We start from the raw sequence: 13098 nt of genomic DNA, 5'->3' as shown, positions 1-13098 counted from the left end.
CAAGTCCGAGTCAAGTCCCAGTGTTTTCAGAGACCAATAAGTACTTAAACGAAGGAGAAGGTAGTGAATGTAAACAACAGCTGAACAAAAGATACGGAACCCTTCCCTCCACGGACACACTTCCTCTCTGGAGCCGACAGATAAGCAGGCAGCCAGCTACGGACTAATCCCCCCAGTGAGAGACGTTTGTGATGGCGTTTGATGAAAATGGAGCTGAACTGAGAAAGAGAAGATAAAGACAAGAGAAGGGCTCCACTGAGAGGAATGATGGGTAGAAAGAGGTAAAAGTGAAGCGAGGATGCAGCAGAGAGAGCTTAACCTTCAACCTTTCTCTGCAAGTTCTTCTAAACCACGTGTGTCAAAGTCAAGGCCCGGGGGCCGGATCCGGCCCTCCGGGTAATTCTATCCGGCCCTCCAGATCATTTTGTTTTATTGTTATTAATGACCCGATGTTATCTTGTTCTTATTTCTAACTTGTATGATTTTGACAAAATGTATTTTTATGAAGAGTAAAATATTGAAAGTTATTTAAGGTTTAAGATGATTTATTCTGGAATAATATTCCTGCCTTTTTATTATTCATAATTATGTTAAAAATGTACGAGTTTAAAGTTTTAAAAATTGGCATTCTGCTAGCTTTTTGGACTATTTTGGTATTTACTAAGACATCTTAAGGATATTTTAGAGTTTAGCTAATATTTCAGGTACTAGCTGATTGGGCTAATTTAGGCTTTTTCCAGTTTTTTGGGCTACATTTCAGTTACATGAAAACTCTTTTGGCTAACCTAAGTTTTTTGTTTGTTTTTTAGGCTACTCTGGCATTTAGCTAATATTTTAGCTGACTATCAACTTCAGCGTTTTCAGCTGTCAGCTTCAGTGCTTTCAGTTGTTAGCCTCAGAGAGATTTCAGCTATTAGTTTTAGCGTTTTTAGTTATCAATTTCAGTGTTTTCAGCTATCAGCACTGGCATCTTCAGCGGCCAAATTCAGCTTAAAGCATTCACACTAGGATTGTCGTAGGTATTGCTATATATCTAGTTCATAATTATGTTAGTGGTTTTACATTTTTAAAAAATTAGTTTAAGAGTGTTCAATAAATGTTTATCCTGTTCGACCTAAGCTCTGTTTTGGATCTTGGCCCGCCTGTGCGATTGAGTTTGACCTCCCTGTTCTAAAGCATTTTTTTCTTTTATTTTCTCATAGATCTGTGATAGAAAAAATGTCTTGCTCTTCTAACCCATCCTCTCCTCCCACTTCCATTCTCGAGCATCTCTCCATCACTCCCGCCCATCCTCTCACCCCCCCACCACCCAATCATCTCTCTCCCTTCTCTCAGTCTCTCTCCTCGTCTGGCGGAGGCTGATGTAGGTCAGTGCGTCTGGAGTCTGTCTGGAGCTGCAGAGAGCCTCAGAGCGGCTCGACCCCCTCGATGTCTGCCTGCGTGCCCGAGCTGAGGACGGCGCTCCCTGGGCTATGTGAGGACAGGACCAGCCCCGCCTGACACGACTTACCCAGGAGGAGGATGTGCCTTCCACACGGGGAGAGGAGGGGTTGCAGGGTGTTTGTGTACTCTGGGGGGGTTGAGTCAGTATTTAGTATTTGCATGTGCTGCAGATGCATACAAATGACATGGAAGTTGTTCATTTTTTTGCGACTCGTGGAGGAAAACGTAATGCAGAGATCCCTTCTTAAAGCCACACTGCTGTCGTCTGTTCAGATATCTAACTTCATCACATCGCTTTCCCTAATCGCCGACAAGCAAGCTCCAATCTCTCTTGCGTTATTTTCTATGCTTTTTTTCCCCTTACAGATCCAGATTTGAGAAAAAAACTATCCAGAACCAGACTGAGTCCATTTCCTGCCTTCTCCAGTGGACGATCGAACTTCATCGACGACCCATGGATCTCCTGATTCCGCTCGCTCACGTTCCTCATTCCTCTGGCTTTCAGGCGCTCTCCCTTAAAAACAATGGGCATCCTGTAAAAGTGCAGCTGCTCCCAAAGTGACTGTTCCTGTGCACAGTATGTGTGCGCCTCCCTGGTTTGGCTGCAGCACCACTGGGTTTTCCAATCCATGCTTGACTCAGCTGGGCAGCGAAACGGAGTTTGTGTGCATCATCGTGACACGACGACCATCTGACCTGCTGCGTCACCGTTCTGTCATATTCGGGGAATGTGGGGGGGCGTGGCCTCGCATCTAAAAAACAAATCCAAACTTCTTTTCTTCCAGTTTGCCAGTTTGTGATGTATGGACTCTTTTCTGGTATACTCTGTGCATTTGACCATTAAGTAAATCTATTGATCAAAAGACAGAATCCAGGAAAGACAAGTGTAGCGTCGTGTGTTAGTTTTTGATTAAAATATCCATTTGTCCTCAAAGTTTAAAGTTCTCAAAAGTTTTTCACAAGCATCAAATGCTTATTCCAACTTGTAATACACCTGCTGATAGCTTTGCTAACAGGGGTTCTTTCTTAAAGGGCAATCAAAGACAAAATCCACTTTTTTTGGCTGTTGACTTCTATAAATGGTACTTTAAAATTGTTGTCTTTGCTTATTTTTTAACAATTTAAAATAAACTTGTGTAATTTCTGAAAATATAGTCTAAAACCATCTGTGTGCTGCCCCATACAGGTTGAAACGAAGTATTACACTTGAATTTTGTGATTGGTCAACTGGTGTAAGTTCAAGAAGTTTCACATGATCATGCTCTGAGCTCCGGGATAAAAGCTCCGCCCATCTTTGAACACTGGACACGCTCCAGAGTTGAAGCTCATAACACATCTAGATTGAGCTTACCCCGCAACGCTGAAAATGGTAGAACTTGTTTCCTTTCTAATCCGTCCCTTGGAGAGCTGGCTGACCGGCAGACAGAGAGCCGCTGTGGGATGGGGAGGCAGCCTGCTTGGGCCTCCTGAACTTTACATTATTTATTTATTTATTTATTTTTTATCAAGACAATAATAAAAAGATCCTTTAGTTACCTCAAGCTAACCTCGCTGTCACTGTCAATCACATTTCCAGACCACACCTCCTCCGCACAGCCCACCTCCCCTAGCCCCGCCCCCTTTTCAAATCTTGGCTGAGGGTGGAGTCAGCTTCCAGCTGTCCTGCTTGGTTTCCCTTTAAGTTGTACGTTTGGTCTGAACTCAGCAGTAGGTCATCCCTTGACCTCTTGAATGACCTGAGGTCAGTTTTTAAACGCTGAGCAAGCTTTCAACAGAGATCACTTATTTACGAGCACCTTTGAAAAGACAAGAAAGAGGGCGTGTCCAGGCCGGCTTTGGTCTCAGGAACACACACGAGACAACAATATATACAGTATTTAGACCACATGTGTCAAAGTCAAGATCATTTTATCATTTTATTTTATTGTTATTAATGGCCCAATGTTATCGTGTGCGTATAATTTCAAATATATATTTATATAGAGTAAAATATTGAAAGTTATTTAAGGTTTATATTGATTTATTCTGGAATAATATTCCTGCTGTTTTTTATTTGTAGTTATGTTAAAAAGTTACAGTTTTAAAGTTTTAAAAATGTAGTTTTAGAGTGCTAAATAAATCTTTATCCTGTCTGCGACCTAAGGTGTGTTTTGGATTTTGTGCGATTGAGTTTGACACCCCTGATAAAGACTCTAGTGACTCTGAAGACTGATGGTGAAATTCTTTGCTGCTTTAAGAACACCTGTATATTATTAGTGATCTTTTTTTCACTTAGAACATTGCTTAAAGATTTTTTCAGTTGAACATTTTAGTGATCAAACTTGGCAAAGCAAATGCAAGACGTGACAGGAAAAGCCTAAAAATAGCTGTCCTGGTGGTTGTGTAAGGCCCGACAGCAGTCGGCGGGTGAGCTGCTGAGACGGCCACCTGCACTGTCTGCCACATCCACACGAAACACCAGGGGACAGCCTGCCTGTGGATGAGTCACGGGCACGGAGCGGGACAGAGTGTGTGCATGCAAATCAGTGCTTACTCCTCACTTTTTCTGTTTAACTGCTGGGCGGAGGGGGGACTTCCCACCGCCGCTCCAACTTTCAATCCCTGGAAGAGCTCCAGTTCGGTTGAAGCCAAACACAAACACACAAAGGCCTCATTGTGTCTAGCCCCCGGGGATGACGAGCGGGCAGGTCAAAGCAGCGCGTCATTCCTCGGCGGTTGAAAAAGGGCAAGTACGCGGTAATGAGTAGCTGTGCCTGTGATACGCCCGCCTGCACGTGCCTCCTCCTCCTCCTCCTCCTCCCACAGCTGCCTGCATCTCTTTGCTTTCTGACATTCCCCTCTTTAATCTCACTTTCTACAACACACTGACCGCTGCGCTCCCCTGCTTTTGTTTTCAGCTCCCAGCTCGGCTCCAAAACAAACTCTGAGAGGAAGGCTCCCTCCAGCCCCAGGCTGCCTGCCGGTTAGCCCTGTCAATGTTTTATCACCGGATTCTGAAACTTCATACACAATAATCAAGACAGTCGCCCAGCTCGTGCCCCCCAGAGACACCATGTCCCGATGTGGTGTGAGCGCCCCGCAGGGCTCTGTGGAGCGCCGCATCAGCCCACACCAGTGGAAAGGTACCTGACAGCTGCCTTTCGCACATCAGATAAGGTTACAGGTATACCTGTGACACCTGTTTAAACAAACAGCGCACGCCGACCTCTCGGTGTGTGCACTCATGCAGCCCGGGGCAGCTCAGAGACGGGAAGATTATGGAGATAAAATGAGGCCAATATTATTTGAAACCTAAATAAAACAATTTGAAAAGATGTTAGTGTTTGGCCCACAAAAAAATAAAAATTCCTTAAATTTTTTGCTATTCTGAGAAAAACAAAAATATTTTCAGCTTCAAATGCTGTTTTTTTAGGTTTTAAAACTCAAAATTTCCATTTCAAAACTTTTTTTCAGTTTAAAATTCTTTCTTTTTCATTTTCACGTCTGAAAATTTCCATTTCAAAACTTTTTTTCAGTTTGAAATTTTACCGTATTTATCACAGTTCTCGGAGTCAGTGAATGCTCCGAGACTGAAGTCACCACCCTCATCAATTTTGATTGGTCCTTCATGTTAGCCCCGCCCCAACGCACCACAATGGGGCAAAAAGGTTTGAAACGGAAATTTTCAGACGTGAAAATGAAAAAGAAAGAATTTTAAACTGAAAATAAAAGTTTTGAAATGGAAATTTTCATTTTTTAAACCTAAAAAACAGAACATTTGAGCCTGAAAATAATTCTGTTTATTTTAGAATAGCAAAAAGTTTAAGAATTTTTACTTTTTGGCCAAACATCATTTTTTTTTTCAAATTGTTTTATTTGGGTTCCAAATAATATTGGCCTCAAATTAGCTCCATACAATGGCAGGTGGGGGCAGCTCCAAGACACAAACTGGGGAAGTAGCTCAGCATTTTTGTGTGTAAACATGGAGGTTTTTGGACTAAAAGTAGATGAACGAAGCGATGACAGTCCTCAGTTCACAGTGTTGAATCCAAGTCAACCTTCGTGATGACATCACCGGCTTGATTTAATGACTGCAGCTGGAAACATGGAGGTGCTACTGCCCGTTAGCATGTGTGAGCGTGTTCAGCACTCTGCTGTTGGCTCTAGCCTGACATCTAGCGGTGCAGCGGTCTGACACGAAGCAGGAATCTGCTGCTGGTGTGGCTCTGACACTTCCTCGTGGCTTTTCTGGTGTGCAGGTTGCTGTGAATAAAACAACATCATCCAGTTTGGGTTTTCTTTTTTTTTGATGATGTCAGGTTGGGATCTGATGTTGCAACGATTTGTAAATAACAGGTTGGGAGAATTCCCGCCTCTTCCTCACACTCTGTCAGACTGACAAAACATGTTATGGCTCATCTTTTGTGTGTTTGCTCCTCACCACCAAACATTATCAGATTGTAGTCTCCTATTTATAGCTGAACTTCTCCCACAAGGACACCAGCAGTCTTCCAGAAGTGACAAAAGTTCCTCTTCCTTGAAGTGGAGTCTGACAGGAATGAGGTCAGACACAAGGATCCTGATTGCACATTATTATTATGATTTCCCGTTTTTTTTATTTGTCCAATTGGAGGGCAGGGGAGGGGCTTAGCCTGAAAAGTGACTATGGAGACAGAAGCTGATTGGATCGGCCGCCTCGCGAGGAGACTATAAACGGATGAGGTTCTCGCTGATGTGTTTACAGTAACGCTGTAGAGCCGCACGAGACACCGGGAGACTATGAGAAAGCGCAGCCGCTCCATTCAGCCACATGGTCCCTCCGACGCACAGACTAGCTGCGCTGCAGACGGCCAGGCTCACCTGAGGGACTGTTGCGCACAGCGGCGCGTTTTCTGCCTCGCAGAGCGAGTTTTCAGTCGCACCGGCAGTTGAGAGCTGATGTGAAAGAGTTTTTTAGGGGGATTTATTGTTTTTTTACCGATAAAAGTTTAGAGTTTTGTTCCTTTCATAATCCCAGCAGTGATCTGAGTTTTTTCCCCACATTTAAAGTTTGTCAGAGCAGAGATGGTGCAGCACGTGAGCCAGACGGAGAGCGCGCACGCTCACTCTCCTGGCGGGGACTCCACGGACACGGAGTTGGAGATGGACTCCTCTCCGATGTCCTCCCGGGAGCGCAGCGACCTGGCTTGGTGTAAAACTCCCACCGGCCACATCAAGAGGCCCATGAACGCCTTCATGGTCTGGTCCCAGATCGAGAGGCGGAAGATCATGGAGCAGTCACCGGACATGCACAACGCGGAGATCTCCAAGCGGCTGGGGAAGCGCTGGAAGCTGCTCAAAGACACCGACAAGATCCCGTTCATCCGCGAGGCTGAGCGCCTCCGACTGAAGCATATGGCCGACTACCCAGACTACAAGTACCGGCCCAGGAAGAAGGTCAAGACAGGAAGTGGAACAAACAAGCCAGCGGAGAAGAACGGGGAGCGCAACGCCAAGATCAGCGGGAAGAAGAGTCCTGCGCCCAAGAGCGCGAGCAGGACGCACAAGCAGGGAGGCATTAGGAGCGCCTCTGGACCGGACTCTGCGTCCCCCGGGGACCACCAGTCACTCTTCAAATCCAGGTCAGTGTCCGGGGCGCGGCAGATCCCGGAGAAGCGCACGGGAGAGCCGAGGCGCGCCCACGTGGAGAGTGACCCGCCCTCCGTGGGTGTCCCGGCCAGCCCCACCCTGAGCAGCTCGGCGGAGTCCAGCGACCCGCTGAGCCTGTACGATGAGCAGAGCGAGTCCTCCCACACCGCGCGGCTCCGGTACGCGCGCGCCTCCTCCCCGACGCCGTCCGCCGCGCACTCCTCCTCATCCTCATCGGCGTCCTCCTCGTCTGACGAAGAGTTTGAAGACGAGCGGCCCGACCTGAGCCGCAGCCCCGGGTTCGAGAGCATGTCTCTGAGCGGCGCGGGGCTCTCGGACACGGAGCTGGACCGGGACTTGGACTGGAGCTTCGGGGAGTGCGGGGCGGGATCTCACTTTGACTTCTCCGACTATTGCACCCCCGAAGTCAGCGAGATGATCTCGGGAGAGTGGCTGGAGTCCACCATCTCCAACCTCGTGTTCACCTACTGACATGACCCCGTTTGAACTCTCACGCCAAACGTGTGCGCGTCACGATCTTCCCTCTAGTCACGGAACGAGGGAGAGGAAAGGTGGATCAGAAGTTCCAGGCACGCGCCGCTCGGACACTGACGGGAGGAGGGCGCAGACATGGGGGAGAATGCTCAGTCTGGACCCGGAGGAGGAGTGAATGTACGCGAGGAGTCCCGCAGGGACCGAACCTTTAAACCTCTGCGACCCCGGAGCGTCTCGTCGGGTTTCTCTGATTCACATCAACCATCACGTTGCTATTCAGGTGTACCGCCTCCCCCCACCCCCAAACTCCTTCAAGCACGCATGTCCTCCAAGATGAGGAAGGATCTTCGTTTTTTTATCCAATGCGTAATTACGCAAAATGTGTGTCACAATTCACGATCACCAGCTTCTCTCTCAACGGCAGGACGCAAAAACAAAGACTGGCTGAAACCTTTTTGTATCACTCAGTGCACAATTCAGGACCAACGTTTCCCGATGCGCATTCTTTTTGCCTATAGAGCTCCAACTTTGTAGTTCCTGTGTAAGATGCTTTTTTGTTCTTCTTTCTTTTATATCAATGTATTTATACGGCCAAAACTTTTTGATACATAGAAGTATTGTTCTTGTGTTCATAACACCTGTCTGTATCCAGCGAGCGGAAGGGCTAGAAGTGTATCTTATTTAAAGTGTCGACTCATTTTTCAGGAGACTTTTGAGTGTGTCATGATTTTCTACTTGTATTTTTGTACAAAATCTATAGAAACACGTGGGTGGGCGGGGCGAGCGGGCAGCCATCAGCATTATTTGCATCATATTTTGGTGTTTGGACGTGCAGAGGGAGGACGGGGGGTTGTTTGGCACAATCTGACCTCACACAGTGTTTACAGTATTTACCCACATGCTTCTTAATGGGACTCCAGTTTCACCAGCCGAGTAAACAAAGCAGCACTGAGGCTCCGGTCTGAGTGGTGACTGTTTCAGTTCACAGAGTGAAAGATCCCCAAGAGTCACTGTCTGGATAGAGCTAATACCTCCGTGTGCTTTCTTATTTTGTTAGGTTTTTGTTAAGATAGATTTGATTTGAACCACTGGATGGAATTTCACACTCATTCCACTTTTTGCCTAAACTTTGGAGGGAGGAGATGTATGAAGTGCTTCATCTGTTATTGCGCAAATTGCATCAAAAAAAGGAAAAAAAAGTATTTAACCTTTCTGTACCTGTTGGCTAAGTATAGCAGGCTAATTGTTTTCCTATATTATGGCATGGCAAATAGCATTTGTATTTCAGATTCAGGTATATGTAGCTATAGCTGTTGTGTTTAAGATTTTTAAATAATAATAACATGAAGATATTTATGTAAACTGACTGTACTATAAGCAAAGATGGTGTGATTTATGTTTGATGAACAATGACAGGCACTAGGACAGCCATCTTTGGACATTCTTATTTTGAAGAAGATTGTGGTCCAGGGGGTTAAAAAAAGTCAGAATCTGTTTTCCTTTTTTCATTTGTGCAATATGTTGTGTATGTTCATGTTTCGTCCTATCATGCCGATATCATTTGATGTTTTTTGCTCAAAACCAGCCAATGTTTGGGTCAATCACTGCCTCTCGAACCTCTGTACAGTTTGTTTTTATTTGTTTTTTCTTTCAAAAGAAGGAAATAAAATCAGCTGGAACTGAAAAAAGGTGTTTCTTTTATAGCTTTGACCTTTACAATTACAGGAAATATAAATAGAAATCCCACAATGTCAAAAACCAAACTGCTTCCTTTAAAGTTGGATGCTGAGCAGAAGCGTGCACGTACGGGGGTGCTCGCTGTAGGTAAGTGTGCCGCAGCGCACTGCAAATCAATCGGCAGCCAGTGAATCGATGGGAGTGGCCTCTTTCCCACCCCCCACACTCCGTCTGAGTCTGCACGTGCAGGAAACGTGGCTGCCATGGCAACGCTGTATCCAAGAGAGATGCTGAATCCACTGGGGAGCATCGCCACGCTCGTGTGTGTTGGGAGGATAAGGGACGCAGACCGATCCATCAGGGCGGGGTGGGCAAAGAGAGGGGGGGTGGCAGACATTTCTGCAAGGCATGACTGGAATAAAGGAGGTGTGTGTGTGTGTCTGTGTGTGTTTGTCCTGCTGGATTGTGCGGGAGACTGCTCCCAAATCCAATTAATTCCTTCTGGATGCGTTCATTTGTCTGATACATGTGCAGACCGGCAGCCCAGAGGTACGGCATCCAGCATGGATCAATTTACCGCAAATTCCACCAGAGACGCTCAGAATTTTTTCCATCTCTGTTTGTCAGGAGGGCAGCGTCCCCTTCAGCTCCCCCGACCGCTCAGACTCATAATGATCCAGCTCACGGTCATCACTGCCTCCCAAAGACCAGACGCTGACCCCCCCACGTCTGCTCCGCCCCCCCCTCTGACGCTCCCGGTCCAAACGATAAAAGAGCGACGTCGGTGCCGTCCCCGTTCACACACTGACCCACATAGAGGCGCACGCATGAGCGCGCCGCACACTTAACCTTCACGGCTGATTACTGCCGTTTGTTTGTGTTTGTCTGAAGCTGAGCGAGTGTGACAAGATCGAGTCACAGCGGCCGGCCAAAAGTCAAGCGGCTGTTTTGTGAACGCAACTCAAAAGCACATATAGTGAAAACAATAAAAAGAAAATCAAGTTAGTAAACAGTTTTAAAGGGAAATCAAAGAATATTTTTCAAGATCTGCTTTCAAGTTTTGGTTCGATTCATTCAAATCTTTAGAAACGAGTTTTAAAAACATTTCACTAAAAGTGAAAGCTGCGCTTTGATTGGACCTTCATAGTCCAAATTCTTTTTAGCTTTTCAGAGAAACTTCAGGCGGTAACTCCCAATTTATAACTCTGATCCAGCTACTGACAGCAGTTACAAATAATCATTCCACGTTACAACTCTTTGAGGTGTCTGTAATCAAACAGTGTGATATTGTGGCTTTTACTAATAGTAGAGTTTCTGGTCATGGAGAGTCTCCTTTCCACGCTGGATCTCAGTATGTCGGCGTGTGAGAGGAGCTGTGGTCTTGACCAAGATATTCAGAAATGGCCAGAATTCTGTTCTAATATTTTATTTTTTTCTTTCAAAAAAACCCAGAGGACTCACAGAGGACGTGACCCTCAACCACCAAAACCTCATCAAACAAGGAAACACCTCCTTAAATAGTAGAAGACTAAAAAAAACCCAAATGAAGTGATAACAAACTTCCCAGCTACACCTACATCACCAAAAGGGTTGAAGGGACACAAGTTGCTCTCACACTTTAAATTTAACACATTTTAACTGAACTCCTCTTACAAAAATTAAACAAATGAAACAAATATCCCCCCCCCCCCATTTGAGTCCACTTGATTTAGCTCAGATCAGCTCAGCGATCATTCTCAGGTCTCCTGGATGCAGCTGACCGTTCACTCACAGCCACACCTACAGGAAGAGAACTCAAAGAATAAAAGGATTTGTAAACAAAATACTAAATACGTGACATGTGTAAAGGATGTGCAAGAGTACCTGAACTTAAGTATTGTGGGGGGGGTCCTCACACTAATCTTTATTTTACATTGTTAAAAGTTCATTATCTCATGAGTTTGCAAACTCAATAACATGATATTCAAGTCAAGAAGTCTACATGGTGTGAGAGATCATCTGAGGAAGATTAGCTGATCTGTTTTAATGGTGTGAGAAACTTTTCTGACCGACTCTCAAAAGATGAAAGCAGCTTTAAAACATGACGACATTTGATCATTTCTGTCCCAGGCCAGCTGAAAGACGTAGTGTCTCCAGCGTGTCCCGGGTCCTCACCCAGGTTGTCATTTTTGTTCCATTTTATTCCTAAAATGTCCAAAGTAGTGAGAGTGTGGATGTGTGCGTGCACAAACCAAAGGGACTGTGAAGCACCAAAGAAAAGCCTTAAAAAGTTTAAACTTGCATTTTCAATCCTTGACTTCCACACATTTTAGGTAAAAGTTTTCATCCTTTAAATTTCGATTTTAAAGTGCAGCTCTTATTTATTGCAATACTATAGTCCAAATGACACATTTTTGTTTTGTTCGTCCGGTTAGAGATTTTCTTTTAGTAACTTTTATGTTCAGGTTTATTTTTAAAAGATAATCAAAAAAATAAAAACTTATTTGAGCAATTTTACAAGTTAACAAACAGAAAAGGGAGGAGTGGAAAGCAAAGACATGGCAATGATGTACCGAGAGCCACAGACCTAAACAGACTGAGGTGGAATTATTGACAGAAACATAACGATCAGTTAAAGCGTCTCTATCCTGATTGTTTTTCTGAGAAACAGAAAGACAGAACCCAGAATCATCCCCAGTACAGACTGTCTCCCTGACAAGCAGGGGAAAAGCGTTCTCTGTACTTGTATATTTATTTGGAAATATTAGGTAAAGTGATTTTAACAAGTTTACTGGGATAAAGTAACTCCAGTTATTGGGTCCATTTTCAGAAACCTCAGAATGAAAAACAATCCTGACACATTTATGCACTTACAGTGTTAGTGTCATATAATAATCTTTAATAATCAAAATATAAATGTATATTTCAACCAAATTAAACAAGGAGAGTGTATTCACTTCAAAACTTCTATTGATTGTTTTATTTACCAAAAAAAAAAGAAAAAAAGCATTTTATGGGACAATTGAAAACTTACATTTTCTTTGACCATATATCTTCTAATAGTAACCCCCTTTTTAATTCCAGAAATGTAGTAGCCTGGCAGTTATTGGAAACTTGCAAGACTGGCCAGATTTTGGAAGATGTACGGTCAGTTTTTGTAGCTCATCAAAATATCAGTTTTGGTAAGTCCAAACCCCCCCCCCCAATCACTATATAGTGCTTTCGCCATTTTCTAGTGCTGTCCAAATCTAATATTCTAAAATCGAGTGCACTAGAAATTTCCCAGAAGTCTTTGCAAAAAACTTGTGTAAATTGATTCTCAATAGATTAGCAAATATAGACCACAATGCATTGCGGTTGAGCAATTTTGAACAGAAAAATCGTGTTTAAATGTAATTTTTTAACAAACCATCCACATTTTTACCATCAGAACACAATGGAGTCATAAATAAACGTCATGAAATGTTCGTATTGATTCCATTTTTGTGAAATCGGTGAGGTCATATCCAGCGTTTGGAAAAACCAAAGAAAAGTAGTGAGCATCGTGTTTGAATAGCCTTTAAAATCCAGGAGACTCTATAGTTTTTTAGTAGTTGGGGGGGGAATTTGGACACAACATTTGTTTCCTTTTGATTTTGATCTAACTTCTGTTCTTACTAGATAACATTTACCTCCAAACTACCTAAAAACATTTTAAGTGCAAATGAAAAAGATGATCTGAACTCACACAATCGATGACAACTGGCAGATGGAGGAATGTTGATCACATCTCTACACCTGTTAATGTTTGGGTTTCACAACAACCACAAAGATCTCACTGTGATTTTATGAAGATTGCTTCAAGATCTTAAAAAGAAGGTCCGCTTTGGCTGCCAAGTCAATAAAGAGGATTGCTGT

General features: G+C 44.2%; 1 protein-coding gene across 1 annotated transcript; it reads left to right on the top strand.

The window, feature by feature from the left end:
- The first annotated feature begins 5347 nt into the window (after positions 1 to 5347).
- Positions 5348 to 9233, top strand: sox4a (SRY-box transcription factor 4a). The gene has a single exon (XM_024257940.2). It carries the CDS (start codon positions 6487 to 6489, stop codon positions 7540 to 7542), a length of 1056 nt encoding a protein of 351 aa, XP_024113708.1. The 5' UTR covers positions 5348 to 6486; the 3' UTR covers positions 7543 to 9233.
- Positions 9234 to 13098: the final 3865 nt, after the last annotated feature.

The sequence above is a fragment of the Oryzias melastigma genome, linkage group LG11 (genome assembly GCF_002922805.2).
Source record: "Oryzias melastigma strain HK-1 linkage group LG11, ASM292280v2, whole genome shotgun sequence".
Lineage (NCBI taxonomy): Eukaryota > Metazoa > Chordata > Actinopteri > Beloniformes > Adrianichthyidae > Oryzias > Oryzias melastigma.
Note: the sequence above shows the minus strand (reverse complement) of the source record. Positions and strands in the feature narration are given on the sequence as shown.

Excerpts from the sequence above, each read along its gene's own strand:
- sox4a (XM_024257940.2), top strand. The coding sequence starts at position 6,487 with ATGGTGCAGCACGTGAGCCAGACGGAGAGCGCGCACGCTCACTCTCCT.